We start from the raw sequence: 21,654 nt of genomic DNA on the forward strand, positions 1-21,654 counted from the left end.
TTTTAACGACCTCATATGGACTCCTTTTACACATGCAGAGCGATAGAGTTGCACCCCCCCCCCACCGATAGCCGAACCATTTTCTTTGATTTTATTTGGCCATACGTACTCTAGAGTGTCGTTAGATATTTCAACCCTTGCTGTGACAAGCCACCAATTTCCGTACTGCTCCCTCTACTCTACTGTCTCCTCGATTTTAATGTTTTTGCTTTCGATGGAAATCGTATAAACGCAACGTTTGCAAGGAAGTGAGCCACAATAGTCGGGAGCAGATGTACCATCGGAGATAAAGCCCCTACCTCAGTTACCGAAGACCAGCGCTAAGTTCAACACATTCCGGAGTTCACGGTCGGATCAGCGCTCGCTCTGTGCGACACTGGTTACTAATACCAGTTCAACCTTGGCAGAGCCGGGCTCGACAACAGCAAATAGGTGGTGCCTTCTCCGAGGGACTCCAGTGTGTCCCAAGGTGTGCCGGTAAGTCGCGGTTCACTCTTCACCGACCAAGCTTCTCAAGGCCTAGGATCAAGTAGATTCAACTCGCCGCGCATTCCTTGAAATTTTATGGAAACAGAAAATCCTTGTACATATTTAATCACGACGCGTGACCAAAATTCCCCACATAAGGGCTGGCTTTAGTGCCGTATATGTGATGCAGTGCATTGATGTGTGCCCACGTGGTTGCGAGCATAGGGCTGCGACTTGCTGCAACCACGTGACAGCATCTATCATAACAATCGATATTGCACAGCTGCTTATGACTTCGCATATCCCAGTGGGAACCAAAAAACTTAGGAAGAGAGAAGAAGTAAGTAAATGCATGCAAGACCCATCTTGCGGATGGATCGGTTTCCAGCTGAGATAAGATAAACAAACACACTAGAAAACCATCTAGGCGACATCGGGACACCAATACATTAAATATATGGGGCTCGCGCCACTTACCCGAAAGTTGCACAATAAGAGTCCGTGTCTCTTTGCCACTGGAGTTGGTCCTCCTGTTTATAGTCTTCTTGCGAAGAATACAGATATAATGTCGGCTAGAGAATCAAAACTACTTGCTTGGACCTTCGGAGACAGCCCTGCCCGTTTAGTGAGCAATTCATTGAGGATGTCAGACCATTTCTGAGGGAAAGGAGGAACCGTCCGGGTGAAACCCCTTCATTGAGGCAGCTCGATTATTCAACTGAATTAAAACATTCCTCACCAATTGAAAACAGACATTTAGCAGAGTTAGGCATCCGAATTGCACCTCAGCTTTGAGAAACGCGTAGATCTTTCGGTTGTGCTGTAAGAATTATAAGCCTGTAGCTTAGAATCTTACGCTAAGCTCTATTATATTATGAGGGAATTTAAAGTTGAAAGAGGGTTTCTGCTTCTATCTAATTACATATTTCCTGCAATTTATTATTTACGCATGTTATAGCATTAATCCCATAATGTATCTGACATTAATAAAACAGTTAAAGTCGAAACCATCAAGAGGAAAGCTGCTTTGCTACACGTTTCACCCGCCATACTGCGTCCCGGAATAATCATATTACTTCCTGCTCCTGAATCAGGATCTAAACTTGATCCAGTAGATCTAATGCCGTCGCCGTTATTACAAAGATCCGTTGTGCATGACCGGTAATAACTCTTAAATGTCGGGTCCTCCACTACATTGTTGAGATACTGAAAATAATTCCAAATAAAAAATATTTGATTAAAGCATATCCTAATTGCAAAGCAGAAAGAGTTCTTTCCGCTTCCTAAGTAATGAAACTTTTCTACGTATACTCACAAGCGGCTTATCCTCACATCCTCGCAAAAACGTATTTACAACCCCTGCAGGCTTCTGGAGGTAGAAGAGAAAACACAGAAACAAGTTGCTATTATTTCGCATACAATTTTTATTATAGGAAATATGAAAATGGGAATCTTTTTAACGAGGGAACAAAACCCGGTAGTGGAAAGGCGTAAAAAGTGGCGGAAGTTTGTATAATATAATGAAAGGAAAGGCTGTACGGTAACTGATTGAAAGGTTAAGTGCCTCACACTAAGGAGCTCAAAAAATTGTGTTTACTCTCCTTTAATGTGCTGTTCAGACACACTCATGCTGGGGTTAATACGAAAATACTGAAAGTTGGAGTAATAAAAAAAAAGTTGGTTGAAGGCTTGTAAGTTTCGTTTCAAAATTGACTTTTCTGGAATCCTGCAAGGCACTTTAATTTCCTAAATATCTTCGAAAGGCCTTCATATCCCGATTATAATTATATTTTACACAAAATAATTAGATTTTATTACCACAAAAATATCCTCAACGGGGAAGTATAACCATCCAACCAGGAGATAGTGCTCTTCCCCTATTGGTTTAAGGCTTTTTCATTACTGCTTTCCCGATTTACCGGCCGTAATTGTTTTAATAATTCAAATGAAATTATCTGCAGACACAAAGGATCCATTAGTATTAATTCATTCCAAACAGAAATAAACAGATGGAAGCAGTTCCTGTAAAAATGAAATGGCTGACTTGACAGCAAAGCTATGTCGGAAACAATAAACCAACCATAAAAAAGGCACAAATTTCCTCTACGACAAGATGAATTGAACCAATCATTTACGCGATCTTTCTTATAAAAGATAAATAACTTTGATAAGAGTATTCTATTACTGAATTCCTGGAAAGATGGAAGAATGTTAAAAAAAGCGTTTGAAAACTTTTTAATGGGAAACAAATCAAAATATATTTTCGTGGAGGACGAGATACGACAAAATGTTTTATTGGAAAGAGAATTTTCTTTATTGTGATTGAGAAAAGGATTCTTTAGGAAGTGTTTGTTTTACTAGGTCAAAGTGGCACAGCTCTGGATCGGAAATGAATTTCTTTGTCAATTTTCAAGGACAAATAACTTTTCTTTTCATTGTTGACACTCTCCAAGCATTTCGCGCAATTAAGTGATTCATCCTAAAAGAATTTGAAAACGTTTAAATTCCATGAATTGTTAAAAGAATCCTTTGTTTGAGAGTTCGTCCTGTTGCCAGTTTTCAAGAAGATTTTTTTTACTACATATCTTTTTCGAAAAATGTATCTCAGGATTAAATAGATTTGGCACAGTTGAGAGAAATAAAAGGAGGTAGGAGTAATTAAAGATTGAGAAACATCGAAGTATCTAAATTTCTCTTAAATTAGAAAGTTATCTCAAATGGCGCTCAACGTGGGGGATTATTTATAACAATTTAAATTTTTGAGGATGTTTAAAATAAAAATTCGAGAAGGTGTGATTTCACTGTATCTCATCCGTTCATTCACAATATTTCACGCACTCAAAAAGTGAAGAAGTGAAATGCAGCAGGCTGCTCTCCATAACCCGGAACATAACCGAAGTCCTATTCAATCTGGATTACCACAAGCTGTCGGACAAATTGAATGGCCCTCTTTTGTGAGGTTCTCCGTACTCTTTTTTGTTGCACCGCTACGGTATCTTCGATTAGTTTCAAAAGGAAAATATTACTTCCAAGGGATATTGGAAGCATTATTATTGGAAATAAAAAACTGCAAACACGTCCAATTTATGGTTAAATTAAATTGTGTCATTAAAAATTTATTGCATTCATATTTTTTTCATATTTTTATGATACATCTCATGTATCATCTTACACTTTCAGCATTCATTTTTACGATCAAATTAGTGCTGATCCAATCCTCGATTCCTTAATCTAACCTTCACAGTCTCCCAGTATTAAACCATAACATCCGAATAGCCACGACGGGTTCGACACTAAAGGAGCAAAACGACCTTGCCATTCAGGTTGAAATTCTGAAAATGAATTATATGAAAGATGGACCATCTTGAAGATCAGCGGAATATTTGTCGAAGAAATCGAAACTAGAAGCCCTGAAGTTCTGGGTAAATCATAGGAAGCTACTCGATCTCATTAAGCCAGAGAGTTGTATAACCTGTATATAGATTAACGACGGGAGGAAGAACAAGTGACTATACTGAGATGCCAGCCGGCACATCAGATACCAGTCAGGAAGGTCGCCAATAGTATCGTTGAAGTAGGAGGATTCACGTCAATTCCGATAACCGGCACATACACGGGGGAGAGGCAAATATACGGTGTCTCGGAGTACCTACCAAAATTACCGCCGGCCCAGATTCCTTTCTTTACTGGCATCAGTAAGCAGCCGTGATAGGAAATAATCCGCCGATTGCAGAAATACAAAAGTTGCAATCCTTGCTAGCATATCTGCAAGTAGAAGCGAGAGAAACATGTCCCACCTGTAGCTGTCTAGTATCAACTGCAAGTCCGCGCTCCTGATATTGAAAGAACTGGTTGCTGATAGTCGGCAAGCGCACTCTGAGTACATGGACGCAATCTTCAACGTGAAAAAGCTCGGCTACGAATCTGCTAATGACATGATAACGATGTATAATAAAATACAATACGGAACTGCTTAGCTGGATTGAGTAACCCAAGGGGCACAACTTTTCATGGGGACCCAATGATAAACCGTATCATAATGAAGAAGTTCGATTATGATATCTAACAACGGCAAAGGGTCAATTGGCAAGAGTTTGGTACTTCAAACTCTTATCGATCCTGGTTCCCAGACGTCTTTCATCGCATTAGCGGCGGCAAACAAATTTAAGTTTGAAAAAGAGGAATGTGTTCACGTCAGTTTTAGGCACCGATGGTATTCATGTTGCAACTGCTCGGAAAACCATCGAACTGAGGATTAAGCCAAATTTTGCTTCTAACTTTGAGCTGGCGATTGAAGCTTAAGTGTCACCGTCGCTTATAGCCTTACTACCGAACGAAGACATTAATGAAAAGAGACTTGAACCGATGAAAAATCTACAACTTATAAACCTAAAATGCAATATACTCTTAAGGCAGGCATTGACCTAGTACTGGAACTAAAGTATTGAAAAGATAGTCGAGCCACGAATCAAGAGGAAAGATCATCATCTGAAGTCGCAACTTTTATATCTAACATATCCACGCCGAAGTTACATACACGGCTCCAACAATTTTTCGAAACAGAAGCAGCTCCGGATGATCCACCACGAGGTGGTTTTCGAAAGACCGATTTAGTGCAAAGAAAATGGAAACTACGCGGTCACATTTCCGTTCAAGGATGGCCCCAAAGTCTTGCCGCTAGGGAATCCTAAAAACAGAGCATTCATACGACTAAGACAACTGGAAAACGGCTTGAGGAGGACGTTAGATCAAAAGAAGGATAGTACAAGACAGTACACGAGTTCATCGACCATGGCGACATGAGGCAAGCGACATCCTTTGCTGGTGAGAACGGTGGCATATGTATATTATAATACTTTCCGCATCATATGATAAATAAGCTGTAAAGCACAACCAAGACAAATTCGGCCGGGTTATGACGCTTCCACGAAAGCTTCGAGCAGTTCCAATTTAAACGACCTTCTACATACCGGGCCCGAATTGCAAGAGAACCTATGCCAAAAACTGTTAAGATGGGTAGAACATTCCCACAATTAGTGAAAAATGAGGACAGAGGTTTCCCGTTGCGAGAAAAAGGTTGCGAAAAGGTTTTTACGTGTATTATCTCCTGAGAGGAGCGGCAATAAAGAAGGAGGCGCGTGATCTGATGTATCAGATGATGGAGTTATCGAAAGCTGGCAGTTTTATCCTACGCAAATGGACGGCATGGACGGATCCCGTATTATTAAGCAAGATTCCAATAAAATACAAATACGCTGGACTACGAAAGATAGTACAAGACACAGCACACGATCGTGGCGCAAAACTGATCCAAAGAATTGACGAAACGGCCGCTCCTGTCAAATATTACGGCCATATACAACCCAATGTAGTCGTTAGCTCCAATGACCGTTGTTACGAAGATCTTAATGCAAAAAATAATGTAATGTGGAATTGGCTGGCATGATATCTCAGCGGAGGCGCTTCTGAACTAATGGAGACCTTTGGAAGCCGGACTATCAATGTTGGAGTCTATTCGGATTCCCCAATGGGTCCAATACTTATAGAAGCAACGAAACGAGCAGCATGGATACTCCGACGTGCAGAGCCTCCGTATGCCGCTGTTGTCTACCTTAGAGCAGTGGACATACAAGGGGGAGTAAATGCTACCCTGTGCCAAAACTCGTGTAAAGCCACTGAAAGCAGAAAAAACTCTGATACGATTGGAGCTAAACGGAGCTCTTCTATTAGCCGACGAGATGAAAATTGTATCTACAACGATGCAATTGAAAGTATCAAAAGTACAATGCAGGTATGACTTGACCATAGTCTTAGCATGGATTAAATATGACCCAATGAGCATGGAAAGTTATGTTGTCAATCGGGTAACCAAGATAAGGAAAATTATCGATGAATAGTCATAAATCGGGCCTTACTTGTGTACGGCACGCCAAAACCCACGGCCAGTAATTGATGGGCGATCTTCCTGCCGTCAGAACGACAGTGCTATCCCAGATTGAAGCATGCTTGAATTCAAGGCTTCTAGTTTCACTATGAATCCCTAGTAATCGAGCGGACATCGAAGCATTCACAACGGGACCATTTTTGATACAATGGCCATTAAAAGTATTACCAGAAATCAGTAAATAACAGCAGGGCTCCTATAAGCAGTGGGAACAACTGAAGGCATTTTACCAAAGGTCCTGGAGTAGATAATCTCATGAATATCTGCAATCCAATTCAGGGCAAAGTCAACCAAGGAGACACCTAACATGAAGCCCGGACAACTACTATGCAGTATCACCAAACAAGTCGAAATTATAAATATATACTTTTTACCAATCGAAACGCCAAACGAACCTAAGCTATCCATTCCGTCGAACAAATTGAAACAAAGCCGAAAATTTACGACTACAAAACGCATATATCTACAGTGGGTACGGAGATGATAAAACGACCGAAGAGGCTACGATTCGCGGCATGTACATGGCTACGTGCTCCTGTATCTAATGATTCTGTTCCGCATGTTTGGAAAATTATTCTCTGAGAAGCTCTCGACCAAGAATTACGAAATTTGGAGACCTTCCGGTTCGGCGAATCTTGAGAGTAGAGGGCAATTTTTCCGTCAACGGAACGTTAAAGGACCAACAGAATGAATCAGAGACATAAAATGTGGGAGCACGCAGGAAAATTAGCACCATCGACGCATTTTAATACGCTGTTTCCTCACCGCCAATTTAAGCGTGCGAATATTATTAGTAAAATTGACGAAATTCTTGAAGAGTAATGAAGAGAACTTCAAAAGCACTACTCAGGAAGATGTTATCATCAGTTTCCGATGTCAACGATGGGGTCCACGATGGCATCGATTCTCTAAAACATGGTCAGTTTACAGCTCTACATGCTCGGATAGAGGCGATCAATTCGGCTGACTGTAACAAATTAGCTAAGTCTATTAATATGATGAACCACGAACCACCTGTTCGTGGATGTCAGTAGTCTAAGCATGCAAAGCGTATCCACATACCTACCAGCCATTGTCAACTACGATGAAGGGGAAACAAAATCCACCAGGGTACTTTATATGGACGGAAAGATATACTAGGGCTCTTGAATGCTGATGATGTGCCCCTCACCATCGGGAAAGTGCTAAGAAACAATGGCAGCTTCTCCAAGATACCACAAATTCCAAAGGAGGGAGTGTCCGAATGATAAAAAAGAATCAAGAGCTACTCCAGGCGATATGGGATGAGCATCACTTGATCCCACAAGTAGAGGTCATTATTATTGCAGTAAATTTCCATCAAGAAAATTATTTCGAGCTCGATACTCGCCCTCGCCAACTGGAACATGAATCCCATCGATATAAGTAGGACATTGTGGAAGTAAAATGGTGGAAGTCGATAGAGCGCTGCCCTGCCTGTTGCGGCAATACATTTTTGTTCCCTACAGATCCAAGCGGTAGCAGACGCGAGTCCGGTAACCTGAAAGCCGGTCTCTGACATGATTTTGACCGCAAGATTTCGGTCCATATTAAAGAACATCACAATTGTACAGTGCTAAGCATCAACGGGGATTACCGATATAGTGAGGAAGGATGCTTCCATTGAGCAGTTATAAGCATTGTGACCGTCAAGTAGTCTGAAATGGTAAGCTTTGACAACACCCTGTTCGATCATATGATCATGAAAAACACGGTTTTGATGGCCACAACGATAATGGGAGAGGGGGGGGGGGCGGTTGTGGATTTCTATAACCTCCACCGCCTCGTTATTGGTGACACATTGTTCTAGTACAGAGCTTACTATAAGGCCAATTAAGTTTCAATTTGCCGACAACATATTATATATATACTTTCCGATCCGCAATGCATTCAGAAATTGTCTTCTAAATGTGCGTATAACCATGTAATGGTTGCTCATCTTCGCTTGGGTGCTGTGTCCGCCACTTGCCAAGGGTTGCCCGCCGACCGCTTATAAGATGCAACTGCCGCCCGTCAATGGAAGACCTATCTTGCTTATCTGAAATTCAAGGCTGGTAGTAATGGTGACTATGACGTGCTCGAACTCCGATAATACGCGAAGTCCTAGGGAAAACAATTTGTTGTTGTTATTGTGCTGGTCAGTGACACGGAAGCTACCGCAGATTACACTGATTTCCGAACTGTACACCGCATCACAGTAGCGTTTGCATGTTGTAACAAATCTTTCAACGGTCCTCTGAGGAATGTTAAGGTGTACTCTTCATTCGGGATGACGAGCACCTGCAGAGGTGGAAAAAAGACTTACTCACGGTTCTTAATCATATCACATCCTGTGAAGTTCCGCTTTGTGAGAGTCGGCGCAACATGCGCGTACGAACTACTCCTCCAAACAGAAGAGAAATCATCTCGATCATCGATGCACTCAAATCGAGTAAAGCCACTGGGCTTGACGTTTTCCTCGCAGACCAATTCATTGCCGCTCCTGCAGTTTTTGCAGATCTGCTGAAAGAAGATTGTAAATAAGTGCACGAGTGTGGCAGTTGAGGATAGGAATCCGCAAACACCTCGAAAGCTTGGTCACCGCTCTGTATCCTCCTGCATTGACCACACCAACACCATGTGGATCATTTTGCAACAGTCTGTAGAGTTGAACATAATCAGGGAGTGCATCTCGCATGATCGTTCCGGAGACACTAACTGCTATTATCAGACCGACATAGGAAGGATATTAAGGTCGGCAGCAAAGTCCGTGAATGATATCATCAGAAGCCGGTAGTGTCAATAGATATGTCACATATTAGGATGCATTGTTGGTTACGTCAAGCAGTAGATCCTACTCCTCCAAGATGGCTAACGGTTAGGTCGCCCCAAAAGAACTTGGCGCAGTAGAGAAGAAGTGCGGGTGTCTACCGAAATGCTGGAGGAGAGGTCGTTGGACCAAAAAAGATTCGAGAAAGTTTACCTCCGCTTGGTCTAGTCCAACATTAAGTGGATGTGAACTTAAATCCCTCGCATTCCAAACGAAAAATTTACAACAGCTAATAATTCCCATTTACTGCTAGGAATATACACGGGAAACATCAAGAACTGTAATTTTTATGTCAGATTGTTCTTTAAAAAAAATTGATAGTCTAATGTAGGCAGGGTCGTAGGGAGAAAATCAGGTATCAAGTAAAAATTATACAGCTCTGCCGCAAAATTGGGTAATCCACCTAACGTTATTAGTCTCTATTCTGGGCCCTTAAGGAAACTGCAGCCCGGGGAGGTAAGGACCCCCTTTCTATCCACTGTAAACGAGCATGGTGATGCACGTTATCTGCATTTCACTTTGATCGAGCTTTCTGACACGTTGTTCCTGTTACTGGACGAAGCCATGAATTTCAAACACATTTTAATAAAAATATTGCATAGCATATATTCTTAAAAATATATATATATATATGTATATGCTAGTAAACTACTCACACAGATTATAAAAAATCACGATCTAAACATATTCAATGATGTAGGTGGAATCCTTGGTTCGCCTCAAGCAAAATCCTTCAACTTGTTTCTATCTTTTCATGGTTTACTGACCACAATGTCATTACTATTCCAATTTTGATGGAAAACAAAATCGTTTGAAAGTACTTCTGTGTTTTGATTGGAACTTTCCGTTGAAAATGTGTACTCGCACGTAGGCCGTTTAGATTGAATACTTTGTAAAAATTTTAAATATCTGAATGACTATTTTCCTACATAAACAAAAACACGATTCCAACATCGTAAATTTTCTTCTCAAAGTTCAACATTTTTGATTTGTAAACAATACAAGGGCGCCAAAAACATCTTTGAATCAATCTAGATGTATTTTTGTACCTTAGGCAACAAGTTGGAACTACATAGTCACGTATCTAGTGGCATACTTAAGTGGCTGAGACGAATTGCATTCAAGGATGTGAAAAAAATCCGGAGGTGCTGGGGGCAGCTGATTCCAATGATTTCATAAGAAAGAAAGAAACAGATTTGAGGCAATTATTCGAGCAAAGCACAATTTGTTGCGAAAGCGAGAGCTTTGTTTCCAATAACAATCACATCATAAACTTATTTATTGCTTTTCTCGTCACGGAATATTCGACTACACAAAATCCCATTTCAAGCATAAAACACTCTCAATTAATTGCATTTCATCCAATCAACATTAAATATTTACTCAGCCAAATTTGAATAGAAAATTTCAACCGAAAACGCTTCTTGTCCTTGCTCCGAATACCTGGGAATCCATTCCTCGCACGTCAAATCGAACAACACTTAACGCCCCAGGCAGCTCCTGTATTTGATAGGCCTCGGAGACGAGCATATTTGAAATAATAGAAAATGTCCTAAAGGGTTATATCTCACCCCTATGAGGGAAATTGCTTCCTGATATTCATTACAGGAAAACTCAAAATGGATGCAAGAGAACACTGAACTTGGGAGCATTCATAGCAATTGTCGATCGAAATCATATTCTCCTCGAGCCTATTTCTTGCAGGGGCGACTAAAATAGCTTTGTTATGTAAGTATACAAATAGGTATTTATGTACATAATATCCGAGCATTATAGACAAGGGTGCAATCAAGATTCGAGGATGCATAGATGCGCAGAGCAACAACAAGCTGAGCTGGTGCACTTGGCTTGCTTACCATTTATTTCAAACTTCCTTTTTAGCATCACCAAACGTTTCTAAACCAAAATTGCTCATCAGATTTCCCCCAAAAGAAAGCCGCCCCCATAAAACACTGTTACACCACCAAAAACTTTCCAAAATTCAAAATTTCGCAAGTTCTATAAAATCAATTTATTCATCTTGCTAATGAGAATTTTCGTGTTGAGGTATGAGAACAAAAGCAAACCCTCAAGAAATTATTACGCCAGTTCAAATTGCTTAACCCTTTCACGCTTCAGTATGCGAAAATAATTAATTGGATTAAATATTGAACTTAACGAGACAGCCATAATTCATATGTAAGCAACTTTATGAGCCATTAAATACGCGAGAACTGCCAGGGAATTTTGTAGAAATTAAGTACGAAGAAAATTCTGTGGAAGCAGGCATTGATAGCGACACACATATACAGAAATATATATCAATATATATGATATATATCTACAAAAATAATGTAACTTCCTTCAAGATTTATGTTCGAAAGGAATTTCTTTTCCCTCATATATCTATTTTGTCTCACCGAACGTTGTAAAATTATTTCAATTTTTAGGAAAGTACAATAAGTTTACAACATTCAAGTAATTTATTAAGTTTTACGAATTTTCCCTACTTCCATAAAGCAGGACAAGAGGCTCACTTAAATCAGAAAATTGTAATGGCGGCGAAGTGGCTAGAAGTAATAAAAAAATGAAGAAGACTTCCTCTGATCACAATTCCAATGAGGGAAAATATTAAACGCTTTTTGAGAAAGGATATATCCAAGTGTAGGTTGGCGACGATTCAACTGTATTGCACCCTTGAATTTATTAAATAAAAATAAAGAAGGAGTCGCATTTAAATCACAATGCTGGGTTATCTCCACATATAGCATACTCACAAATTTAGTAGTCTGAATTCCTTTCTGTCTATTGTTGTGTTTAGGACAGTCCCATATCCATTTGAAATGCATGGGTAAATAGCACGTGAATCCCATAAAATTGCCAATGGTTGCCTACACATTAGACACTGCTCATAAACCACATGAGTAATCTAGAAACTAGATAAAATGCACGATTGTCAAGTTGTTACAATATTAAGCGATTTTCACCCAACCATACGGGAGTATGCATCTAGGAATGTTCTGCTAAACTTAGTCATTGAAAATTACAAACTATTGCTTGCAGGTGATGCAATAACCAAATTAGTCAAACGATTCTCACAACTTTAATTACAAATGCAGATTAATTTATTACTTCTCTCGTACGGAAGGTCGCGGTTGAAATTTCACTGGTGGCAGTGGGATTTCTATCGACATTTGATGTCGCATGCCAGTCGACTCAGCTGTGAATGAGTAGTAATAATCTCGGGCGAACGCAATGCAGACCACATTGCCTCTTATAGGGCACTGTAATCGTGTAGTATAGCGTTACGATCTTGAATGAAGTGCTCTAATACACTTCAAGGCCCTGATCCAATTGGACTATTGTTCCAACGATTATTATTGTTTCCGAGTTGTCACGATCTTGGCAGATTCCGTATTTTACCTAAAATTAGCGGTAAGTGCCAAGCATTTAGGCTAGGACAATCCTACCTACTTAAATAATAAAGGGGCGCTGTTGGTAGGTCAATGAGAGAATCCGTCAAGAACTCCCCGTAACATCAAGCACGTATGCAGAATGATGTATTATATTTTGCATGATGGGAGTCTCAGGACATCAAGGGAAGCCGTGAGGGATTTATGTACAATACCTGTAGCTGACAATATTATGTGAACTACAACCACACGCTCAAGACGCCAAATTTCTTTGATTTCTCGAACCAATGGTTCATAGTTCTCCTTCTTCTCCATGTATCTCCGTTCGATGTTGCTATTATGGAGGATATCAGCACCAATAACATACGCGGAGCGACTCGTCTTTTCAAATAACAGTACGTCAGATTTGTTGTGGGGAATCTGGCGATTAGTCAAAACTTACTGGTCCAATACATGCTGTAAGCAGAACTTTCAAGTACCGCTTGCGGCTCATATCGGTAAACCGGACATGTTCCCGTGACCATACAAGGTTTTGATGGATAACCTTACATACAGCATTATGCCTGGTAATGTATTGCACCGGTGCCATAACAGTACAGTCAGAAATGAGATGATCCAACGTCTCTAATGCCGAACCACACATTCTGCACTGGTCGTTCTCCACCCGTTCTTTCATGATGAGCTTTTCATAAGCTCGGGTGGCGACCACGCCGCCCTGAATGGCACACATGGACCCCTCCGTCTCAGCAAAGAGTTCCCCAGTACACAGCCATCTGTTCGACAAATGCAAATCGACAAATGGCTGCCAAAGACAATTCACATGTTTAGCATGCATTGCCATCAACTTCCATTCATCAATCCGCTCTTTGTCCGACTCTCTGAGGACAGACCACTCAGAGGATTGAAAGATTGATCCTTCAAGTGGAGTCAGTCCACAATATGCCTTACAGACAGCCGCAAGCAAGGGACTCGTCTGTTCTGTGCTGTACAAATAAGTGCGCAGCGAGTCGACTTGGCGATGATATTGCGCCACCACATCAACCACCGATATCACGAGGCAGGTTCATCCTCTCCACGGCAGAATTTGGATGATGCATTCGGAATTTGGACATAGTTGTCGATATCCGCCGCTGGACGTTTTCCAGATCGGTCTTCGTCCACGGCAATACTCCAGTACCAGTGAAGAGATAGCGAATATATTCAATGCGCTTATTTTATTCTTCCCCGAGAGATGCGATTTCAGTACCAGTTTTACACATCGCAGGAATTCGGACAACAGAGCATCCTTCAGATCACCAACTTGAGCATGGGTTCCTTGCAGAATTGCTAGGCACTTGTAGATGTCTGTCTCGGTCATAGGTTCGATGTGGATGTCACCAATGCTATATCCGGCATGTGGCTCATGATAACCTTTGCAGATGGCTTGAATTTGACACTTGTCTAATCCAAACTGCATCCGAATATCACGACTATACATGTCTACTATTCGCAACAGACTTTTGAGATGGTCGTCAGTAACAATATACAATTTGATGTCATCTAACTACATCAAGTGTGTCAGTTCGGACTTAACACGGCCATACTTTATTGCAAAACCATGCCCTCTAGCATCATTCAGTGGTCATGAAAGGGGTTCAGTGCAATGCAAAACCAAAGGGGACTCAAAGAATCCCCCTGGTAGATGCCCCTCCGTATACGGATAGGCTCTGAGGTATTAACACCCTCAGATGTACGCACTTGGTGGTGTGCCACCCTTCCATAACTGTCGCCGACAACTTTATTAGTTTCGGATCAATGCAGATGTGTAGATGTGCTAATCGATGTTAGCCAGGTATGCAAGACGCTATCTAGTATTTGCGAGATACTGCACCGCGTCCTTCTTAGGGATAAAGTAGGTAATCCCCGCAGTAAGGAAGGATGGAAATTCCTCCGGCCGACTAATGGCCGGATTTATGTTGTATGCCAACCGACCATGCGTACTGGTGAACTTTTTATACCAGAATTTCTACACCCGATCCAGACCTGGGCCCCTCCAGTTCTTTGAGCTATTTATGACTCGTCGAACTTTCTCTTCGCTAAAATTCGCAAAATTCATGCCAGGCGTATTGCCATAGCATGCACGCAAGTATTCTTTCGCTTCCGTTACCGAAAAATGTGCTGTCTGGACGCTCTGTTGGGATTTTTTGAGAAATCTGAAAATCTGGACACGTCTGGAGTGACTTTCGCCATGCCGTCGTAACCGACTGCGTACCACAGAAAATTTCTGCTTTAGTGTGTCCACAATTTCAACTACGGGTGTTTCACTGGGGATCGCATAGTTCCGGTAAACCCGTTGCATTTTATTCTTCACCCGTCTGCTGGCATTACCAAAGCTGAGTTGAGTCAGCCTAGCAAGGTCCTGCCTTAGTGAGTCCCGCCGACGTTCCAGACGAATTTTCAATAGTCGATCTCTTTGGTCACTCAAACCAATAACGCCAAAGCGAATCTTCTGACCGTGTAAGCTAACAGCCGTAACTGTGCCACAATACACAAGGGTTTTTAGTTGCAGCAACGACATATTAACACACAATCCAAATCTAGTCTTATCATAGATTTGAAACAGAATTCTCGGAGTTGCTGGAGGTGCATAGATCTTGGGAATACCTGGTCTATGCAAAGGATCCATTTCCGAAAATTCTGTATACGCTCAATTTGTCCCGAACCTCAGCGGAAACCTCAGCTGGACGGTACTGAAGAGTGCTTCGGCGAGTACTGAAACTGTTGCCTGAAATGCGGCGTGGTGTCATTGATGCCGGCGCCTCTGCCCCCATTGACTCTCGGTCACCATTATCCGCGTCGAACACGCTCGCTGATGATGGCCGGGAATGTGTCGCTGCGAGTTATAAAGCGGTACTGATATGCGACTCACTGCACGGTCACGTGCGCGATTTGCGGCAAACAATCGGCAACGATCGTTAGAGAAACACATAATCTTTGAGTGTAAGGACTATACCCGGTTTCGGGTTAAGTGTAGACGATATAATAAGTTTTTTAACCTTGAACAAATCTTTTTCAGTAGAGATCCTTGCATGAATAATGACTTTTCATATTTTGCATAAAGAGGCTAGAGTCAGATTATAATACGTACAGTTTCAGTTCCTTCGCCGCAAGACATTTCCTACTATCCACATTCTTTTTTCTTGCATTGATCTGTCACTTCCCCTCGGTGCTCCAATGATTTGCAATGGTTAGTAAAGTTGCGGAAAAGTACCTGATCCACACGGTATCAGACACCTTTAAATTACCGAGCAACTTCTATGTATTCGTGCGTCAAGTTGCTTCGGGCTTCCTGGTCTGGGCTGGGAACCTTTCGAATGGACGATGCAGACAACCTTTTATTTCATCCGAAGGAGTACTGAATCTTGGTTCTCCAGACCTCAGCGACCCTCGATTCTATAATACAATGCATCCTGTTTTTGCCGGAACTCATCTCTTTGTATACTAAAACTTATAATACATCCTGGTCATCAACATCAACTACGATAACGACTAAGATACATCATCGCGTAGATTATTTTTTTTCAACTTAAATATTATCAACTCAATAACGACTAAACATGCGTAACCTTAAAACATTAATAACTAATCTCTGTTATCCCATTCTGTTCGCGCAGGCTTTGATACTTATGCGTTTGTAAATTAAATTATTCTATTAAGGGAAAGTCGCACCGCATCCTTGAAGAACTATTGTGCCCCTTTTACTGATTATAGTGTACCTGTTGATCATAGTATCTCAAGCAGGCCTGTAACCGTTAGGAACTTTAGTATGTTCCCCACTTCCAGAAGTTTCAGCTTTGCATCTGGTATTAAGTGTTCTCCCAGATGTATCGACCTACTTTGCACAAGTGCCGGACACTGTCCCAGGACGTGCATAAAGGTTTCGTCCTCCTCCTCACAGAACCTGCAGGCAATGTCCGTAGATATCCCTAGCTTCCCTAGGTGGTAGTTCAGCCGACAATGACCAGTGAGAATTCCCACTATGATTCGGAGGTTCTTTTTGGTTAGGTTTAAGCAATCCTTTGTGCGCATGGGTTCGTATCCCCCAATAAGCACCCTGGACTGCTCCATCCCTGGTAGGCCCGCCCAATATAGTTCCCTCAACCGTTTCTCTTCGTTTCTTAGATTCATAGCCATGAAACCGTTTCCGATTCCACAGAAGGGTTCTGGCCCGTGTAAAGGCATCCCTGCTCCCTTCTTGGCTAGTTCATCCGCTGCCTCATTGCCTTCCATGCGTTTGTAAGGGCGTCGGCAAATTAAAGAAAAAATCAAACTTATTGAATTTGTGTTTTGCTGTTTTTCATAAACAACAGTATATTTCAGGCAACATAGGCTAAGTGCCTGCTGTACAGTTGGTGTACTTCGTGGGTGGAATCAGTCCCTGTTTGGACTGTTCGTCTATCGTGTCTCAGGGGACAAACTAAAGAACAACAACAACAACAGCAAATTACTCATCCCTTCACTCCAATGTACCCATGCGGTCGGAAATCAGATTTCGCAGCATCGTGGTGTATAAGGCTTCATTCTGCCGACTTGTTGATCAAACTTTCGCGCCTGGTGTGGTTGCTCCCTTTCCTGCCTGTGCGGTCACTTCTCCACTCGACGGAGTTCGAGGTATCTCTCTGCGCATGCCCGCGTTCTATGACAGTGCAACATTGCCCGGTATGCGACATTCTTCCGTGTTTGATCTCTCTGTAAATAGCCGCAATTGAAAAAACCGCAGTTCTCATGTCCTCTCCATAAAAGGTTTCATCTCATCACGCAGAGCATTCGTTTTGTTTACGCCTTCCTTTTCTTCCGCCTGTTCCATAAATGGTGTAGGATAAGTTATTAGCAGGTAGAGTTCACTCTGTAACCCCTTCGCCAGTGCCCACCACTACACGGGGGTTCTGCCACTGTACGCACTATCCACCGCGCGGAACTCCTTTGTGGGAAAGCGCACCGAAGATTCTGCAATTTGCTCTCCACGTTTGTAGAATTGGCCTTCCTACCATTCATGAACTTCACAATCCAGTATCCGAAGTTCTGTTCACCCAGCATGCGGATGATACCCCCTACCTTCCTTCATCAGTGCACTCCACACCGAGGAGCCCATTGAGAAAATCTTCACTGTTAAATCTTGGCTTCCTTCCCGGTTTCAGCATTTTTTTCCACAGGCATTCCCGGAAGATGGGTAAATTGTCCAGTGCGAGTCTCCCCGGGGTCAACTGTTTATCCCCGCTTTCCACCAAAGATTCCTCTCCCAAGCGTCCGATTTCTCTGGACATTAACGCACCTAGTATTACAGCCACGTCCATGTTCTCATTCCCAGGATGGTTCGCCTTATTCTGCCGCTGGCTTAGAGATTTCCCAGGTTCACGGTGTCCAGCCTGCTGGGCCCCATTTCCACATACCGGCCGGATTTCCAGTTTCTCCCAAGTTGAGAGTTGTCGTACTTTCTTTTGTAGTTGGCAGGCACCAAATGCAAGTTTCTGTTGAGTATAAAAGTATGCCTTGTACAGATTTTTTTGTGGTGGGCATGAATTTGGCGAGGCTTCCAAAATCCACGCCCCGGTCGCGATCAGATTGCTCATGATCACTAGCAGGTTCGAAGTCGATGACTTCTTGCCACTTGGAGAGTTAAAATACTTAGCTTCCTTATTATTAAATTATTAATATCACGATAAGGTGGTATCCGTGGGGGAACAAATCAGGGTAATAATTACGAGCAAGTGCAACGCTCAACACTTTGCCTCCGATAAGGTATTGTAGTCCTGTAATGTACCGCTGCCGTCTTAAATGAAATGCTCTACAACGCTTGAAGGACCTGATCCAATTGGATTGTCCGGCCAACGATTATTACTATTATTAAATATCCAATAAAGAATTTCCTTTTCCAATATATTTATGCATTTACCTTCTAATCGTAAATCTCCTTCATCATTCACTTTTATAATACTCGAACAATGGCTTTTATTAAAAATCCTAGCACTAAAGTATTGTAAAATTTTCAATCATGATATTCAATTCATCTTAATATAAAAAGTACACACTTCGGATGTCTCCAGGTTTGTCTGCAAACAACGAAATCGACCCTTTTTCCACAGAAATATCACATCCTGTATCCCCCACAAAATACAGGAACTACGGGGTTACCGACCAATCGACAATGACCCTTTCTCATATATCCTTTTTTGTGGTTTATGAGTTTCAAGTTTCCCATCATTGCCCACGAGAAACAGGATTGGGGACTAGATTGCGTAAATTAAAAAGGAAAAGATACCTTTTCTATAGCCAACGAAAAAAACCGACTCAGAGCAGAGTAGCATGCGGTTCCGAAGGGCCTTTTCTGCTCCAACTGACCCGACGAATAATCAGAGCGTCGCAATTTATTGATTGGATTAACCCTGATGGCATAGTAACTCTACATCATGCTCCTGCCTATAAGAGGCATAGAAATGGATATGGATATCGTTAGGAGTCCGTTTACCACACCACAGAAGTACGCCTGCTGTTGACGTGCTAAAATGAATGGTCAAACCAAGTGGAATTGTGCGTGCTGACTATTGAAGGATGTCGTTTTCAGGTTGAAGTCGGTTGCTTTATTATTGGGACACCAGACGGTGACAAAGAATGTATTCCATGGGGCAGGGGCTAAAAAAGGAAGATTTTGTCGGAAGTGTTCTGAAAGCACGTACGAGATCAGGAGAATTTGAATATATTGAAGAAAGTGGTGTCGTGTATATTCCAGCTTTCATGTTTTCACTCCATTTAAGATAGGGTGTTACATGCAGCAATAAAAAGTAACGGCTATTCCGCGCCGCAGGACGCTTTCTTCGAATCTAAATTCAGTTATAAGAGCTTAGACCGGCTATAAAACAGAAATCACCATAATTGTTTTCCGGTCATAGAATAGGCGAAATTGCCCTGACATGCCCCCAATGACCCCCAAATTATGATGTGATTTTGGAGCAAATATATACTTGTAGACTCAAGAGTATAAGTGGAGCTAATTCAATGTCCTGGAAAGGAAAAGTGGGACGATAGTTAGAGCTAATTTATTATCGAAGCGATACTACAGGGAGGGAGCTTTCCAGTTATAAAATTGTTATAAAATTTCCATTTTCATCGAATTTATATTCCGGAATAAAAAATTGATATGCCCATTCACCATAAAAACAGGTCCTTCAACTCCGCATTTAACAATATGTAATGCCCTTATAAGAAAGGCGAAATGCATCCTACGTTACTGCAAAAGGAACCCTTATTCTCATAAACTACCCCAAAAGTAAATAATTCGGAGAGGTTTCCATTTCCAAACGTCTGCATATATCGCTCATTGTGCACATGTGTATGTACGAATGTAAATTTCTGGGTAATCTCACAAGCAGTTTCCCTACAATTTTCCACGACAATGCAAGTACTTTCACCCGAAATTTACATAACTCACCTGCAATTCTTGTCGAAATATCACACAATATTTCTTGGAACAACTCGTAAACTTCTGCCCAATGACTGCATCAGGATTAGTTATGCATGATCTATCTGAACTGGTGTCCGTATAGGTGCATGTGTAACATCTGAGAGCTAAAAATACGAAGCGGAATGTTCACTTTCAACGTAACGCTATGGCGACACTCAATTATTATTACACGAATTGATGGTTTCTATTAAAATAAACTCAAAATTCTTGGGTATTTTCGTGACATAGTGGCTTATTTTTAGTGCGGCGGGCGGCAGAACGATCAACGACTTTTCCCATCTTCTTTTTATTGTTTCGTCATCATTGCACAAACTCAGAGGAATTCGGATAAAATAGATACTAACCATTAGAATACGTTAAAATTATAGTTAGAAATATGTAAAATCGAGTCAATAATTTCGAAGCCATTCGATCTGTGTAAATTATCTTTTCTTTATTTCCTGACACTCAAACAACGCGATACTAATTGGTGACGAAGAGCGAAATATTCCATAAATCGTTATCTTATGGGATGATTTATCTTGAACAAATAGATAGCAATTACTTTTATTGCGTTATGAAGAAAGTGATAATGTGCCCATAAAGTATCGGAAACAACTGCGACTATACAAGTTAATTGTTTACGTTGTAGATTTTATGTAGTGCCAATGATTAAGTAGAAATATGATATTTAGCGGATAAACTGTATGTACGACATAAATAACATTCTACACTTTCTTATTGCAGAGTGATATCAACGACCCAAGATCTCTTCAATATAACGAAGATCGAAGCACTCCACCCGTAACACCAGCCCCTCCTACTACGCCTAAAAAATCGAAAGGTAAATTTATCTATTTTTAATTCGGTTCGATTCAATTTTTTAAAAACCCTTCAAAACTTGCAGCCCTCATTTATTTACTGAGTCAGTTCTTTCCATTCATAATATTTATTATAACAAAACACTCAAATAAAAGTTTAGTAATAGGGGTAGACCAATTAGGTTAGGTTTGGGGGGAACCGCATCTTTAAACACCATTGAAGTGTAGGCCTAGACTGGATACCGTTTATTGCGCCATCGATGATGATGATGATGATTTAACTATCCTCTCAAATCGCCTATTCAACTGACTCCTGCATGCGTTATTTGCAGATTTTTGTGGAATCTGAGATCTTCCAGACGCAGAGACTTTGCAGACACTTCTTTAAAGAAACTTTCCAAAATACTTTCTTCTAATGTCTGAAGAATCGGGGCAGCTGCATATGAAATCCTTTTCCTCTTTCTAATATTCACTAGATATGTATGCTCCCTTCCCTAATTTTGAGGGTTTTGCGTGAAACGAAACCTTGTTAAAATCGACTGAACGTCCTTTTTTGGTGAGGTGGAAATCTTCAAAAGAAGCTGGCCACCTCACTCTAGCTTGGTCACCTTTCTTCTCTACGCGGGGACGTAGCCGCGTCTTTCACGCCTCCTGGATAGATGCGATCATGGAGTTGATCGCATCCTAATCTTCATCACAAGCTATCCTAATCTCTTCCTACTTAA

The 21,654-nt window shown here is 41.4% G+C and overlaps 2 protein-coding genes across 3 annotated transcripts in view; one reads left to right on the top strand and one right to left on the bottom strand.

Annotated features, from left to right (window-relative positions):
- The window catches only part of LOC119647289, a 751,009-nt gene that overhangs the window by 603,290 nt on the left and 126,065 nt on the right, over positions 1–21,654 (top strand). For both annotated transcript variants that reach the window (XM_038048193.1, XM_038048194.1), the window contains exon 5: positions 20,856–20,952. The gene's annotated coding sequence lies outside the window, so the exon portion shown is untranslated. The remainder of the gene's footprint in view (positions 1–20,855; positions 20,953–21,654) is intronic.
- On the bottom strand, positions 1,384–20,632 carry LOC119647292. The gene is made up of 4 exons (XM_038048198.1): positions 20,474–20,632; positions 20,097–20,233; positions 1,784–1,837; positions 1,384–1,674 (listed from the first exon to the last, which is right to left on the bottom strand). The coding sequence occupies exons 1-4, from the start codon at positions 20,535–20,537 to the stop codon at positions 1,429–1,431; spliced, it is 501 nt and encodes a 166-aa protein (XP_037904126.1). The 5' UTR covers positions 20,538–20,632; the 3' UTR covers positions 1,384–1,428.

Source organism: Hermetia illucens, chromosome 1 (assembly GCF_905115235.1).
Source record: "Hermetia illucens chromosome 1, iHerIll2.2.curated.20191125, whole genome shotgun sequence".
Lineage (NCBI taxonomy): Eukaryota > Metazoa > Arthropoda > Insecta > Diptera > Stratiomyidae > Hermetia > Hermetia illucens.

What these genes read in the sequence shown, in the direction of transcription:
- LOC119647292 (XM_038048198.1), bottom strand. Translation starts at nt 20,537, where the DNA reads ATGGCTTCGAAATTATTGACTCGATTTTACATATTTCTAACTATAATT. An exon ending in AATTTTAACGTATTCTAATG is followed by an intron (nt 20,234 to 20,473) that starts GTTAGTATCTAT and finishes TCGTATTTTTAG; the next exon opens with CTCTCAGATGTTACACATGC. An exon ending in TATTTCGACAAGAATTGCAG is followed by an intron (nt 1,838 to 20,096) that starts GTGAGTTATGTA and finishes TTCTACCTCCAG; the next exon opens with AAGCCTGCAGGGGTTGTAAA.